The 12,544-nt window shown below is 35.2% G+C and overlaps 1 protein-coding gene across 5 annotated transcripts in view; it reads right to left on the bottom strand.

Moving 5' to 3' along the window:
* SPIRE1 (spire type actin nucleation factor 1) overlaps positions 1 to 12,544 on the bottom strand; it is a 246,677-nt gene that overhangs the window by 71,073 nt on the left and 163,060 nt on the right. For all 5 annotated transcript variants that reach the window (XM_074340400.2, XM_074340396.2, XM_074340397.2 and 2 more), the window contains exon 6: positions 9,068 to 9,232. In XM_074340400.2, the coding sequence (XP_074196501.1) occupies positions 9,068 to 9,232 (165 nt within the window). The remainder of the gene's footprint in view (positions 1 to 9,067; positions 9,233 to 12,544) is intronic.

Here is a 12,544-nt window from a genome sequence, read left to right as displayed (position 1 = left end):
ATCCATCAAGTGATGAATGAATAAACAAAATATGGTGTATCCACACAACAGGCTATTATTCCACCAGAAAAGGGAATGAAGTACTCCTATAAGCTACAATATACATAAACCTCAAAAACATTATGCTAAGTGAAAAAAGGCAGACACAACAGGTCACATATTATACAATTCAATTTATATAAAATATCCAGAACAGGTAAAGCTATTGACACAATAAAAGCAGATACGTGGTTGCCAGGGGCTGGGGCGAGGGAAGCATGGGAGTGACTGCTTCACGGTCAACAGGGTTTCTTTCCCAGTGATGAGACATACGAGCACCTCGGTTTTCGAACATCTCCGTTGATGAACATTTTGGTTTATAACCGCTGTAAACTGGGAAGTAAATGCTTCGGTTTTTGAGCACGCCTTGGAAGTTGAACATGTCATGCAGCTTCCGCTGAGTGCAAGATCCTGAGGCCTAGCTGTTGGCTGTTTTCCAACGTTTCAGAACTCAAACGGTCTTCCGGAATGGATTACATTCGAAAACTGAGGTACCACTGTATTTTAGAACTAAAGATGGAACTGGCACAGCTTTGTGAATATACTAAATGCCACTGAACTGTATACTTTAAAACTGGTAATTTTTATCAATTTTTCCTCAATAAAAAATAAGAAGAAAAAACCACACTCTTATTTTAAAAGCCTTTCATTTACCACAGGAGAAAAATAATTCTTTTTTCATTTCAATTAAAATTTATTGGGGTGACAATGGTTAGTAAAATTACATAGGTTTCAAGTGTACAATTCTGTATTACATCATCTATATATCACACTGTGTGTTCACTCAGAGTCAGTTCTCCCTCCATCACCATATATTTGATCCCATTTACCCTCTTCTAACACCTGCCTCCCCCCTTACCCTCTGAGACACTAAACTATTGTGTATGTGTCTACGAGTTTTTGTTTCTTCATTTGTTTGTCTTGCTCCTTTTTTGCTTTCAGTTTTATATCCCACATATCAGTGAAATCATATGGCTCTCGACTTTTTCTATGTGACTCATTTGGCTTAGCATAATAATCTCAAGATCCGTCTATGTTGTTGCAAATGGCACTATTTCATCTTTTCTTATGGCAGAATAGTATTTCATTGTGTATATGTACCACATCTTCTTTATCCAATCATCTGTCGAAGGACACTTTGGTTGTTTCCATTTCTTGGCAACTGTAAATAAAGCTGCAATGAACATTGCAGCACATATATCTTTACAGATAAATGTTTTCAGATTTTTTTGGTAGGTACCCAGGAGGATTGCTAGGTCATATGGTAATTCTATTCTTAATTTTTTGAGGAACCTCCACTCTGCCTTCCATAACGGCTGCACCAGTCTGCATTCCTACCAACAGTGTATGAGGGTTCCTTTTTCTCCACAGCCTCTCCAACACTTGTTACTATTTGTCTTGTTGATGATAGCCATTCTGACTGGGGTGAGGTGATATCTCATTGTGGTTTTTATTTGCATTTTTCTCGTGATTAGTGATGTTGAGCATCTTTTCATATGTCTATTGGCCATGTGTATATCCTCTTTGGACGACTGTCTCTTCAGGTCGTCTGCCCATTTTATAATTGGATTGTTTGGTTTCTTTGTTGTTGGGTTGTATGAGTTCCTTATATATTTTGGCTATCAGCCCCTTATCAGAGGTGTTGTTTGCAAATATCTTCTCCCCTTTGGTTGGTTGCCTCTTTGTTTTGTTGATGGTTTCTTTTGCTGTGCAGAAGCTTTTAAGTTTCATGTAGTCCCATTCATTTATTTTAGCTTTTACTTCCCTTGCCTTTGAGGTCAAATTCATAAAATCCTCTTTGAACCCAAGGTCCATAAGTTTAGTGCCTATGTTTTCTTCTATGCAATTTATTGTTTCAGGTCATATGTTTAGGTCTTTGATCCATTTTGAGTTAATTTTGGTACATGTTGACAGGTAGCAGTCTAGTTTCATTCTTTTGCACGCGGCTTTCCAATTCTCCCAGCATCATTTATTGAAGAGGCTTTCTTTTCTCCATTGTATGTTTTTGGCTCCTTTGTCAAAAATTATCTGTCCATATTTATTCTATTCCATTGGTCTGTGTGTCTGTTTTTGTGCCAATACCACGCTGTTTTGATTATTGTGGCTCTGCAGTATCAGGTGAAGTCAGGGAGTGTGATACCTCCAGCCTTGTTCTTTTTTCTTAGGATTGCTTTGGCTATTCCGGGGTCTTTTGTGGTTCCATACAAATCTGACAATTTTTTGCTCTATTTCTTTAAAAACTGCCGTTGGGATTTTGATAGCGGTTCCATGAAATCTGTATATTGCATTTGGTAATATGGCCATTTTAACTATGTTGATTCTTCCAATCCATGAACACAGAACGTCTTTCCATTTCTTTGTGTCTTCTTCAATTTCTTTAAAAAATGTCTTATAGTTTTCAGTGTATAGGTACTTCACATCCTTGGATGAGTTTATTCCTAGGTATTTTATTCTTTTTGTTGCAATTGCAAAAGGAATTGCTTTTTGTTTTTGTTTTTATTTTTATTTCTTTTTCTGAGATTTCATTGTTAGTATATAGGAATACAATAGATTTTTGTACGTTGATTTTGTGGCTGGTACCTTAACTATATTTGTTAATTGTTTTAAAAGCTTTTTGGTGGTGTCTTTAGGGTTTTCTATATATAGCATCATGTCATGTGCAAAAAGTGACAATATAACTTCTTCATTCCCAATTTGGATGCCTTTTAATTTCTTTCTCTTGCCTGATTGCTCTGGCTAGGACTTCCAATATACGTTGAGAAAAATAATTCTTTATGCTTGTAAATACTTTCCAACTTGCATGCGATTATTTGTCGTTCTATCACATACCATTATTTCCCAAATACATGATCTTGAGCCTCACTTAGGTTGCTTTGATAACATATAAATTCCTAGACCCCTGGACATGATAAGGGAGGCCTGTTAAATCAGTATCTTCAAGAGGAATGTATCCTAAGTAATTCGTCACATCAGATAAATCTGCCTACTATTTAGCACAATTATTTTCTCTGATGAACAAATGTCACCCTTGGGTGACAGGGAAAAACATTTGTGATAGCTACAACAGAAATGCTAATGACCTATTAAGAAACAGCAACAGTTGCTTATTTTAATCAGCAATAAGAATTTTTGGATAATTCGTTCTGGATAAGCAGAATGAATTACCACTGAGATTAATGTTGAGTCCTCACTTAGTCAGAGACGATAAAGTTTTAGTAGGTAGACATTTTTAAAAAAAGATAACATTGCCCAGTATTGGCAAAAGGAATTGCCTTTGCCAAAAGGAATTAAACAATTATTGGCTAAAGTGTAAATTGGTATAATCCTTGTAGAGAGAAATTTGGCAACATGTATTAAAATTTAAAATGTGCATAGTCTTTGATCATGCCATCTCACCAACAGGAATTTAAACCAAGGAGATAACTGGATGAGATGTTTGTATGAGGATATTCATCACAATACTGATTAAAACAATGAAAACTAGAAACAGTTTAAACGTTTATTAATAGAGGCTTGGGCAAATAAGTCACAGTACAGGTATACAAGGAAACACTGAAGCCATTTAAAAGAGAGACCATCTACACTGTTTCTTCAGAGGTAATTACAGAGTAAAAGAGCTACAAAACAGTATGTATAATATGATTCTCTGTGTATAATAATTTATCTATGTATCTATGAAAAGGGCGGAGTCTGGAAGGAGTCTTTCATTAAGATGTTGAATGGTCTATGTGGAAGATTCTCAGGAAACTTTTGCTTTTATTAATTTTTTTTTCTACAGAAAGTCACAGACACAGACAATAGTTTAGTGGTTACCAAAGGGTAAGGAGGGTGGGGGGTGGGAGATGAGGGTAAGGGGGATCAAATATATGGTGACGGAAGGAGAACTGACTCTGGGTGGTGAACACACAATGGGATTTATAGATGATGTAATACAGAATTGTACACCTGAAATCTATGTAATCTTACTAACAATTGTCACCCCAATAAATTAAAAAAAAATTTTTTTTTTTTTAAATGAGCATGTAAACAGCAAAAAGACAAATATATTTTGTGGAAAATAAATGGAAATGCATGACTTATTGTATCTGGGTATATGCGTGATTATCATTTGTTAGTCACTGAAGACTAGGCTGAAGGATATAAAATTACTGATGGCCTCTTATCACTCTAAAATGTACCCTTACTGTTCCAACCACTTTATCTCCTGCATGTAACATCACAGAATGCTCCTTGTTACTGCATATATGAGTAAATTGGAGATCTACCTTCACGAGGCAGTGATGTCCCTCAAATGCTTTTCTCAGTGTGTTTTTACGGCATTTGATTTGTCTGCTAAGCTATAAGCTGCACGCTGTTTCCACAGCAGTGCAAATGCTCAGCTGTGATGAGTCAGACTCCCAAAGGGTGCAGATGGCTATGAAAAAAATGGGGTCAGCAGTCACACATCACCTTCCACAGAGCGTATGCAGAACACTGCCAGACATGGGGTAGATGCCCCTTATATTCAGTTTCAAGAATAACATGGCTGCCTCTTGCTCATCATCTAAACCTAAACATATTTTCCAGTCTTTTCTACTTGTATGACCGTGTGATCTTTTGAATACTTGATGTCCTTTAATGGTGACACCCAATGTTCATTTGGTCAAATATTCATTCTTCAAATTCTAACCCCAGAATAACTTTTCATTGGAGCCTCCTTTAACATGTACAGAAAGAGTTAACTGTTCCTTCTATATATCTTACACCCACCCTTTCACTCATTATATATTGGTCTTCCTAACAATATTGTGAGAACAGGACCACACATTGTCTTTATATCACCAGTACCTCAAATAGAGAAATCTTAGTAAATAAAATTAAAATAAATCTTTGTAAAATAAACGTGATATAGCCACTCCAGGAAACTGTTTGGCAGGTTTTTCTTAATAAAATTAAACATGCACTTACAATATGACCCAAAATTTACAACATGGATATTTATCCCAGAGAAACGAAAACTTATGTCTATACAAAAACCCATACACAAATATTCATGGCATCTCTATTCATAATGGCCCCAAACGGGAAACAATCCATCTGGAAACCGTGGTATATCTGTATCATGGAATACTGCTCAGCAATAAGACTGAATGATTGAAACACACAACAGCTTGGATGAATCTCAAGGAATGAGTGCTGAGTGGAAACAGCCAATCTCAAAAGGTTATATTCTACACAATTCCATTTATATAATGTCACTCAAATAACAAAACTAAGGAGAAGGATAACAGATTAGTGGTAAGGCATGGCGAGAGAAGAGGGAAAGATGAAACTAGAAGGGGAATGCACACAGGAACCTTGTGGTGATGGAACAGTTCTGTATCTTGTGATGACAGTTACATGAATCTACACACGTGATAAAACTTCATAGAACTACACACACACACACACACACACACACACATACACATTTAGGGTGACTATTTGACAGTGTAAAGACATAGAATGTTTCCAAGAAATAGAACAATACTATCAAGGCTTGTCCCCAAAGGATTAATCTAATAGTGTAAAATACTGGGAGGTTTGGAAGGAGACTGGAATAGAGGCAAGAAGAGGATGCAGAAGATATTATAGAAAGAATTAAGAATATCTAACAAATAACTGGATATAACAGAGAAGAGAAAAAGAGAGGAAAACAAAGTGAGTGTATATCTATAGAAAAAGGTGTCAACAGTGGTCATCTCTGTATTGTGATTACAGAAGATTTCTACTTTATATATATTTTTGTATTTGTATCAAAGTTTTTTTAATTGTGACAATTTTATAATCAGGAAAATTCTATTTTCAAAAAAAGTATGAAGTAAATGATTTTATTTAATGTAAAGAATTTGACTGACTAAAAGTCATTTAAAAAGATAGCAAGAAAGCAAAGATCTCAAACTGATAGTAAAAGATTTTAGCCTAGATGAGTTGAAGAATGATGATCTTGTATGAACACAGAAACAGGAGCAAACTCTGGTACACAGAATACTGACACAAATCTTGGATGTTTTTGGTTTGAGAAATCCTGGCAGAGATGCCCAGGAGATGAGGAGGTGACAAAACTGACACTCCTCTTCCTTTCCATCCCTCCCATCTCGCCTTCTTTAAGGCCCTGCAACCCACCAAACTCCACTCCCAGCTTCTATTTCTCTACTTTCTCATTCCCTACATTCTTTCCCAAATAAGTCATATTACAAAAAAAAAAAAAAAGGCAACTTTTTTCAACCCCATGTGCACCTCCAGATGCTACCCTGTGATATCCTTTACAAACGTCTTAAAAGAGGCATATACTCAGACTGTCTCCATTTCCTCACCTCCCACCCTATAGAATCTGGTTTCTATTCCTTAATACAAGCAACAAATCATTTTCATGTTGGTAAATCCGTTAAAAATTTCACAGTACTTATTTGATTTTTGAACAGCATTCCACTTTCCTGAAACACTGTCTCCCATTTGCAGCTGTGACCCCACTTCTGATGTTTGTTTCTTTCTCTCTGGCTACACCTTTAAATTCTTTATTTTACCCTCTTCCTCTGCCCTCATCTCTTACATACTATGGCTCCTCAAGCTCTATCCCAAGTTGTTCTCTCGTCTCATCCTCTGCACTGTCCCAGAGCCATTCTAGTACATAAGCTGCCAACTCTATCCCTCACAATTTCCTACATGGCATTCTATACTCAAATTATGACAAATTCTGTTGTTGTGGTTTTCTTGTGTCAAATCCCATAATTTCTTGGCCTTTGAACATATTTCTGGTACATGACACCTTTCACTTACCTTATCACATTGTATTGTAAATGCTTATGTAGTGTCTCCCACCATACTATAAACTTTGTGAGAATAAAGACTATATTATGCTCTTTTCCCAGAGTCTAGGATAGTGCCTGGCACATGAAAAATGCTTAATAAATATTTATCAATATAAAATTTAGAAATACAATCAACTGGTATATATTTTTAAATGTTTAAAGGCACTTGTAATAAAGAAATACAGACTGTAAAAATGAAAGTATTTTTTTCCCACTCAAATTGGTCAACTCCAAAAGATATCCACTTTGATTAACGGTGTGAAGAAATAGACAAAACTATTCTGTTGTAAATAGTAATCATCACAATATATCTGGAAGGCAATTTGGCAATATGTGCACAAAGCACAGGTTTTGGAGTTAGAATGAGAATAAAAACTGCTTTGCCTTATAACTAGTTATCTGAACTTAGGGAGTTACTGTGTATCTCTAAACTTGTTTCCTCATCTGTAAAGTAAATCAGATTTACTGAAAAGTAAATCAACATAATATTTCGTGAAATATTGTAACTAATTAAAATTAACATGCTGCTCAAACAGCTATCTAAGTATATTTAGTATAAGACGAAGTAATGTTTCATAAGAGTCTTCTACAGAAAATAACTCCGATTAAACTTTCTTTAAAATGTGGATATGGGGGCAGCCGGAAGGCTCAGTTGGTTAGCACGTGACCTCTGAACAACGGGGTTGCCAGTTCAATTCCCATATGGGCCAGTGATCTGTGCCCTCCACAACTAGACTGAACAGAATGAGCTGCTGCTAAGCTGCCAGTGGGGCAGCCAAATGGCTCAGTTGGTTAGAGCGTGAGCTCTTAACAACAAGGTTGCTGGTTCAATTTCTGCATGGGAATGGTGGGCTGCAATCCCTGCAACTATGTAAAGATTGAAAATGGCTACTGGACTTGGAGCTGCGCTGTGCCCTCCACAAGTAGATTGAAGGACAACGACTTGGAGCTGATGGGCCCTGGAGAAACACACTGTTCCCCAATATTCCACAGTAAAATTTAAAAAAAATCTCTCCTAATTTCCCTTGTGTGTTTAAAAACAATGTGGATATAATTCATTCAACACCTATTTATTGAGCATCTGGCTATGGGTTAGGCACATATTCCAGTCAGGGAGAATGTAACAGTGAAAGTAAGTCCTTATATTTGTAAGGGAGAGAGAGACAATAAATTTTAAAATACATGGTAATGTGAGCTTTTGAAGCACGTGGGTAAAGACTTTTCTAATGGGGGGACACTTGGCAGAGACCTGAAAAGTAAAGAGGCAAGTCATTTGGTTGTGTGGGAAAAGAGAGCTCCCCAGAGAAGGGATAACAAAGGCTCGGCTGCAGGAGACTGTGACGCACTTTTAAGACAGTGGCAGAAGACAGTCTTTTGTAGGGCTTTGCAGGTCAATTGAAGGACATAGAGTTTATTCTGTGTGATGAAGAGCAGTGGAAGGTTCTGAGCAGGAAAATGACATCATCACATTTTACTTTAAGAGGTGTACTTTGGCTGTTGTGGGGAAAACAGACAGAAAAGGGGCAAGAAAGAAAACAGGAAGACCACTAAGAGTGAATGAGAGATAATAGTCTGAATGAGAGATGATGATGGTTTGGAGAAAGGGCATCTGAAGCAGAGATGGTGAAAAGTAGTCAGATTCAGGACCTATTTCAAAGGTAGAGCTATCAGGATTCTACTTTTACGAACTTAATTCAAGGATTTAACTGTAGCTATTAAAAAAGATTTAAATACAAGGATACACAAAACAGGGTGCTTATAACTAGATACAAGTTGATTAGTTTAATAAACTCTGGTACAGCCAGCCATAAGCTAGAAAAGATGCAGTCATTTAGAAATGATGTTGAATATATAATGACATGAGAAAACGTTCATAACATGTTGAATAAAAACAACAGTACAAAAAAAAGTATCCAATATTAACCCATATTGTCCAAATAAAATGTATAAAAAGAGATTAAAGGTTATAAACCAGCATATTAGGTTGGTGCAAAAGTAATTGCGGTTTTTGCAATTATTTTTAACCTTTTAAACCGCAATTACTTTTGCACCAACCTAATAGCAAAATTTCTCTCTGGGTTGTGGAATTACACATTTGTAATTTTTTTTCTTTGAGCTTTTGTATTTTCCAAGTTTCCTATAATGACCATGTATTAGTTTTATGAGAATAAGTAATTTTTAAAGTATTTGTTACTTACCATCACTTTTCGCAAAGTGTATCTTTTGGATCTAATGTCATCCATTAGCATCTCATAGGGGGTGAGCTGATATTCAATGGGCAAAGGGTTGTACTGCCGCTCTTGGACCTTCTTAAGTTTTACTCCGTTCCGCAAATCCCTCATCACCTGTACCCAGAATCGAGCCTGAAAGAACCAACAATGGAGATAAATCAATGAATGAATTTACTAGTTTACTCTAAACAGCTACAGTCATACAGAAAAAAATGAAGAGCTTGGATTACAAAACACTGAGTAAACAAAACAAAAATGATTTTAAAAATTAGATTTTAGGACAATAAAAAGTGGGTAGAAAGCTAGGAGAGAATCCACAAGCTCTAACTGCTGAGACACCTGGGTATAAGTCCTAACTCATCCATTATGATAGGCATTAATGGCCTTAATTCTTCAGGCTTCCTTATTTCTATACTCCATTATGTGGCTTTGCTCACTAAAGAGGAAGACTATGTTTCTCACACCTTCACTCTGGGTTTGGCTAAATGATTTGCTTGGCCACTGGAATAGCAGTGGGTATGATGTGACCAAAGGCTTCAAAAGCAAATGCACGATGGGCTTATTACTTGTGCTTCTATTATCACCATGAAAACATCATGCTCGGGTGGGTATGGGGCCCACTGGCATGATCACCCAGGAGAAGGATGAGACACACACAGAGCGGAGCTACTACAACTGATCTGCAGATTCATGAGCTAAATAAATGTTACCGCCTTATGCCACAGTGATTTTGTAGTGTTTGGTTACACAGGATTATTGTGACCATAGCTAATTGATACAACCACCTACTATCTATTTGCCATCCATCAAATTGCTTCACCTTTCTCAATCCTAGCTTCCTCATCAATAAAAGAAAATTGTACTTTGTAACTTGTTGAGAGGATCAGAGTTGATGTATAGTGTTCTGTACATATAAATGCTTAAAAATGACAATTTTTATGTTATTACTATCATTACACAAATTACTTAATATCAGTTTTTTTATCTACAAATAATAGCAAGTTGCCTTGTCTACACTTTAAGAGAATGAGATATAAATGAAGTCCTTATAATAATATAAAACATATTAAATATGTATGTTATTATTATACTTTAACCCTTTTGTTTTCCTGCCTATAAGCTAAGGTGTCATAGTCAGTGAAAAGTAAATCAATATGATATTTAACTGAAATATTGTAGTTAAAATTAATAAGTGGCTCAAATAGATACGTACTTAAATATATTTATTAAAAATCAAGTGATGTATTTTATAAGAATTGTCTACCCAGTATAACTCTGATTATATTTCTCAAAAACCATTTGTGATTTAAAAAATATATGTATATACCATTTCTTATTCCAAAAAGAATTTGAGGTACTTAATATTGTGGTATAGCCATTAGAACATCTTCTAAAATACTCACTTTTTAATATAGAGTCTTAGATTATGCCATTAAAGACATTCTAATGTATCCCTAAAATATTTAGCTTTCTCTCTTGGGAATGTTCTTGTCCCAAGTTCTCTATTTTTCTTACTCATTCTTTTAAGATCCAGTTCAAATATCATCTCATCTTTCAATATTGTCTCTTCTCTTGACCTCCTCAGGTTTTAAGAAAATCTGAAATACGAAACTTTGAATTCTCAAAACATAATTAGAGGATGATTACTCACATAGCTTTTGCTATAATTTATGAAAGGATTCAAACAGATTTGGTTTTTTTATAGCCAATTCTTTATGTATTATTGTTTGGCAAAAATTTTACATATGAATTTTCAGAAATTAAAGTCACAGTTATTACATAAAATAATGCACAACTGTCACTGTATATATTTCCAGAGAGTCATCATTTACCCCTTATACTACTAGGGATGATATCCTGAGATGTTTAGATTCTGACGTTCAAGATATTCTGATTCTTCCTCATTCTATTATGAATGAGGAAAGAGTGAGGAATAGACCTCACTCTTTCCTCATTCATTTTTATCTTTCTAGGTAATTCATTTTAATGGTCTTATGAGAAAGAAACTGGTGATTTGGGCAAATGTGGTTGCCTGGTTAAATGAGGTTGTCTTAAGGCAATAAATTAAAATTTTAGTTCAAGTTTATACTAGCTGTTTGCTAACTTCTGAACACTCGCAGTTATGTATTTGGCTTCAATATCCAGTAAAACAAATTTAAAAATTTATTAGCCAAGATGAAATATACCTAGAACAACATTACCAGTGTATTCTCCTATACAAAGGAAACATGACAATCAATATTATTCTAGAATGACAAATAATACTAGCTTATAAGACAATATAGGCTACTTGTATTTTAACCTTACGCTTTAATGTTCCAGATTAATATCATTGCAAATATATCAGTAAAGGTACCCTAAATAAATTAAGACTACTGTAAACAGGAAATACCCAAATGATCACAAAAAGAAGAATGGATAAACAAAATTGTGGTATGTCTATACAGGAGAATACTACTCAGCAATAAAAAAAACAAACTACTGATATAGGCAACAGTATGGATGAAATCTCAAAAGAACTGTGCTGAATGAAAGAAACCAAACAAAAACCAGTACATACTATTCAATTACACTTATACAAAATTCTAGAAAATGCAAACTAATCCATAGTGACAGAAAGCAGATCACCTGTTGCCTAGAAACTGGGGAGGAGGGAGGTAGGAAGTAGGATTACAAAGGGGTATGAGGAAACATTGGGGGTGATGGATAGGATCATTATTTTGATTGTATTGATGGTTTCATGGGTATATATGTATATACATATGTCAAAATGTATCAAATTATACTTTTTAAATATGTGCAAATTCATTTATGTTGACTATACCTTAATAAAGCTGTTAGAAAAGAATACGGCAAACAATTAAAATCTAATATACTCAAAAGTAAGTCGTTTATATCCCCCAAATTGTGCATCTTTTCCTGCTCCCTCAATTAATGATATCATTATTTATCTAGTATCTTTCATCTGAAAAGTCAGAATCCTAAAATGTTCCTTCCCAATGACACCTGGACATATCTCAATCTAACTCCATGACATTCACTGTCCTGTCCCCAAGGTCATCATGCCTGCCTGATTCTAAGTGATATATGAGGGCAGGGATTCAGAGATCTAGTACCACGCTGGAAAAACAGATAATTAACTGTGCCACATTAATAAACCGCAATGATCTATTCTAGAAATCTGTCTTCTGTATTATGAAGGCACAGACCCCATATTATTCATTCTGCATCCCCAGGATCCTAATCTAGTAACTATTTATTAAATAATGTACTAGACTATAGTTTCACAGGTTATCCTGAAACAGAGCTTAAAACTTTGACTTACATACAAGAAAGAGTATGCTAATGTATTAAAATAACCAGAAAGGTCAATGTTTTAAAATTCACTGAAATTCTCAGAAACATTGGGGTGATTCTAATAAAATCAGATAGTTTTTAAAAATT

Source organism: Rhinolophus sinicus, chromosome 4, assembly GCF_057876585.1.
Source record: "Rhinolophus sinicus isolate RSI-liver-muscle chromosome 4, RSI-T2T, whole genome shotgun sequence".
In the NCBI taxonomy this organism is placed as follows: domain Eukaryota; kingdom Metazoa; phylum Chordata; class Mammalia; order Chiroptera; family Rhinolophidae; genus Rhinolophus; species Rhinolophus sinicus.
This window is presented reverse-complemented; position numbering and strand designations above follow the sequence as displayed.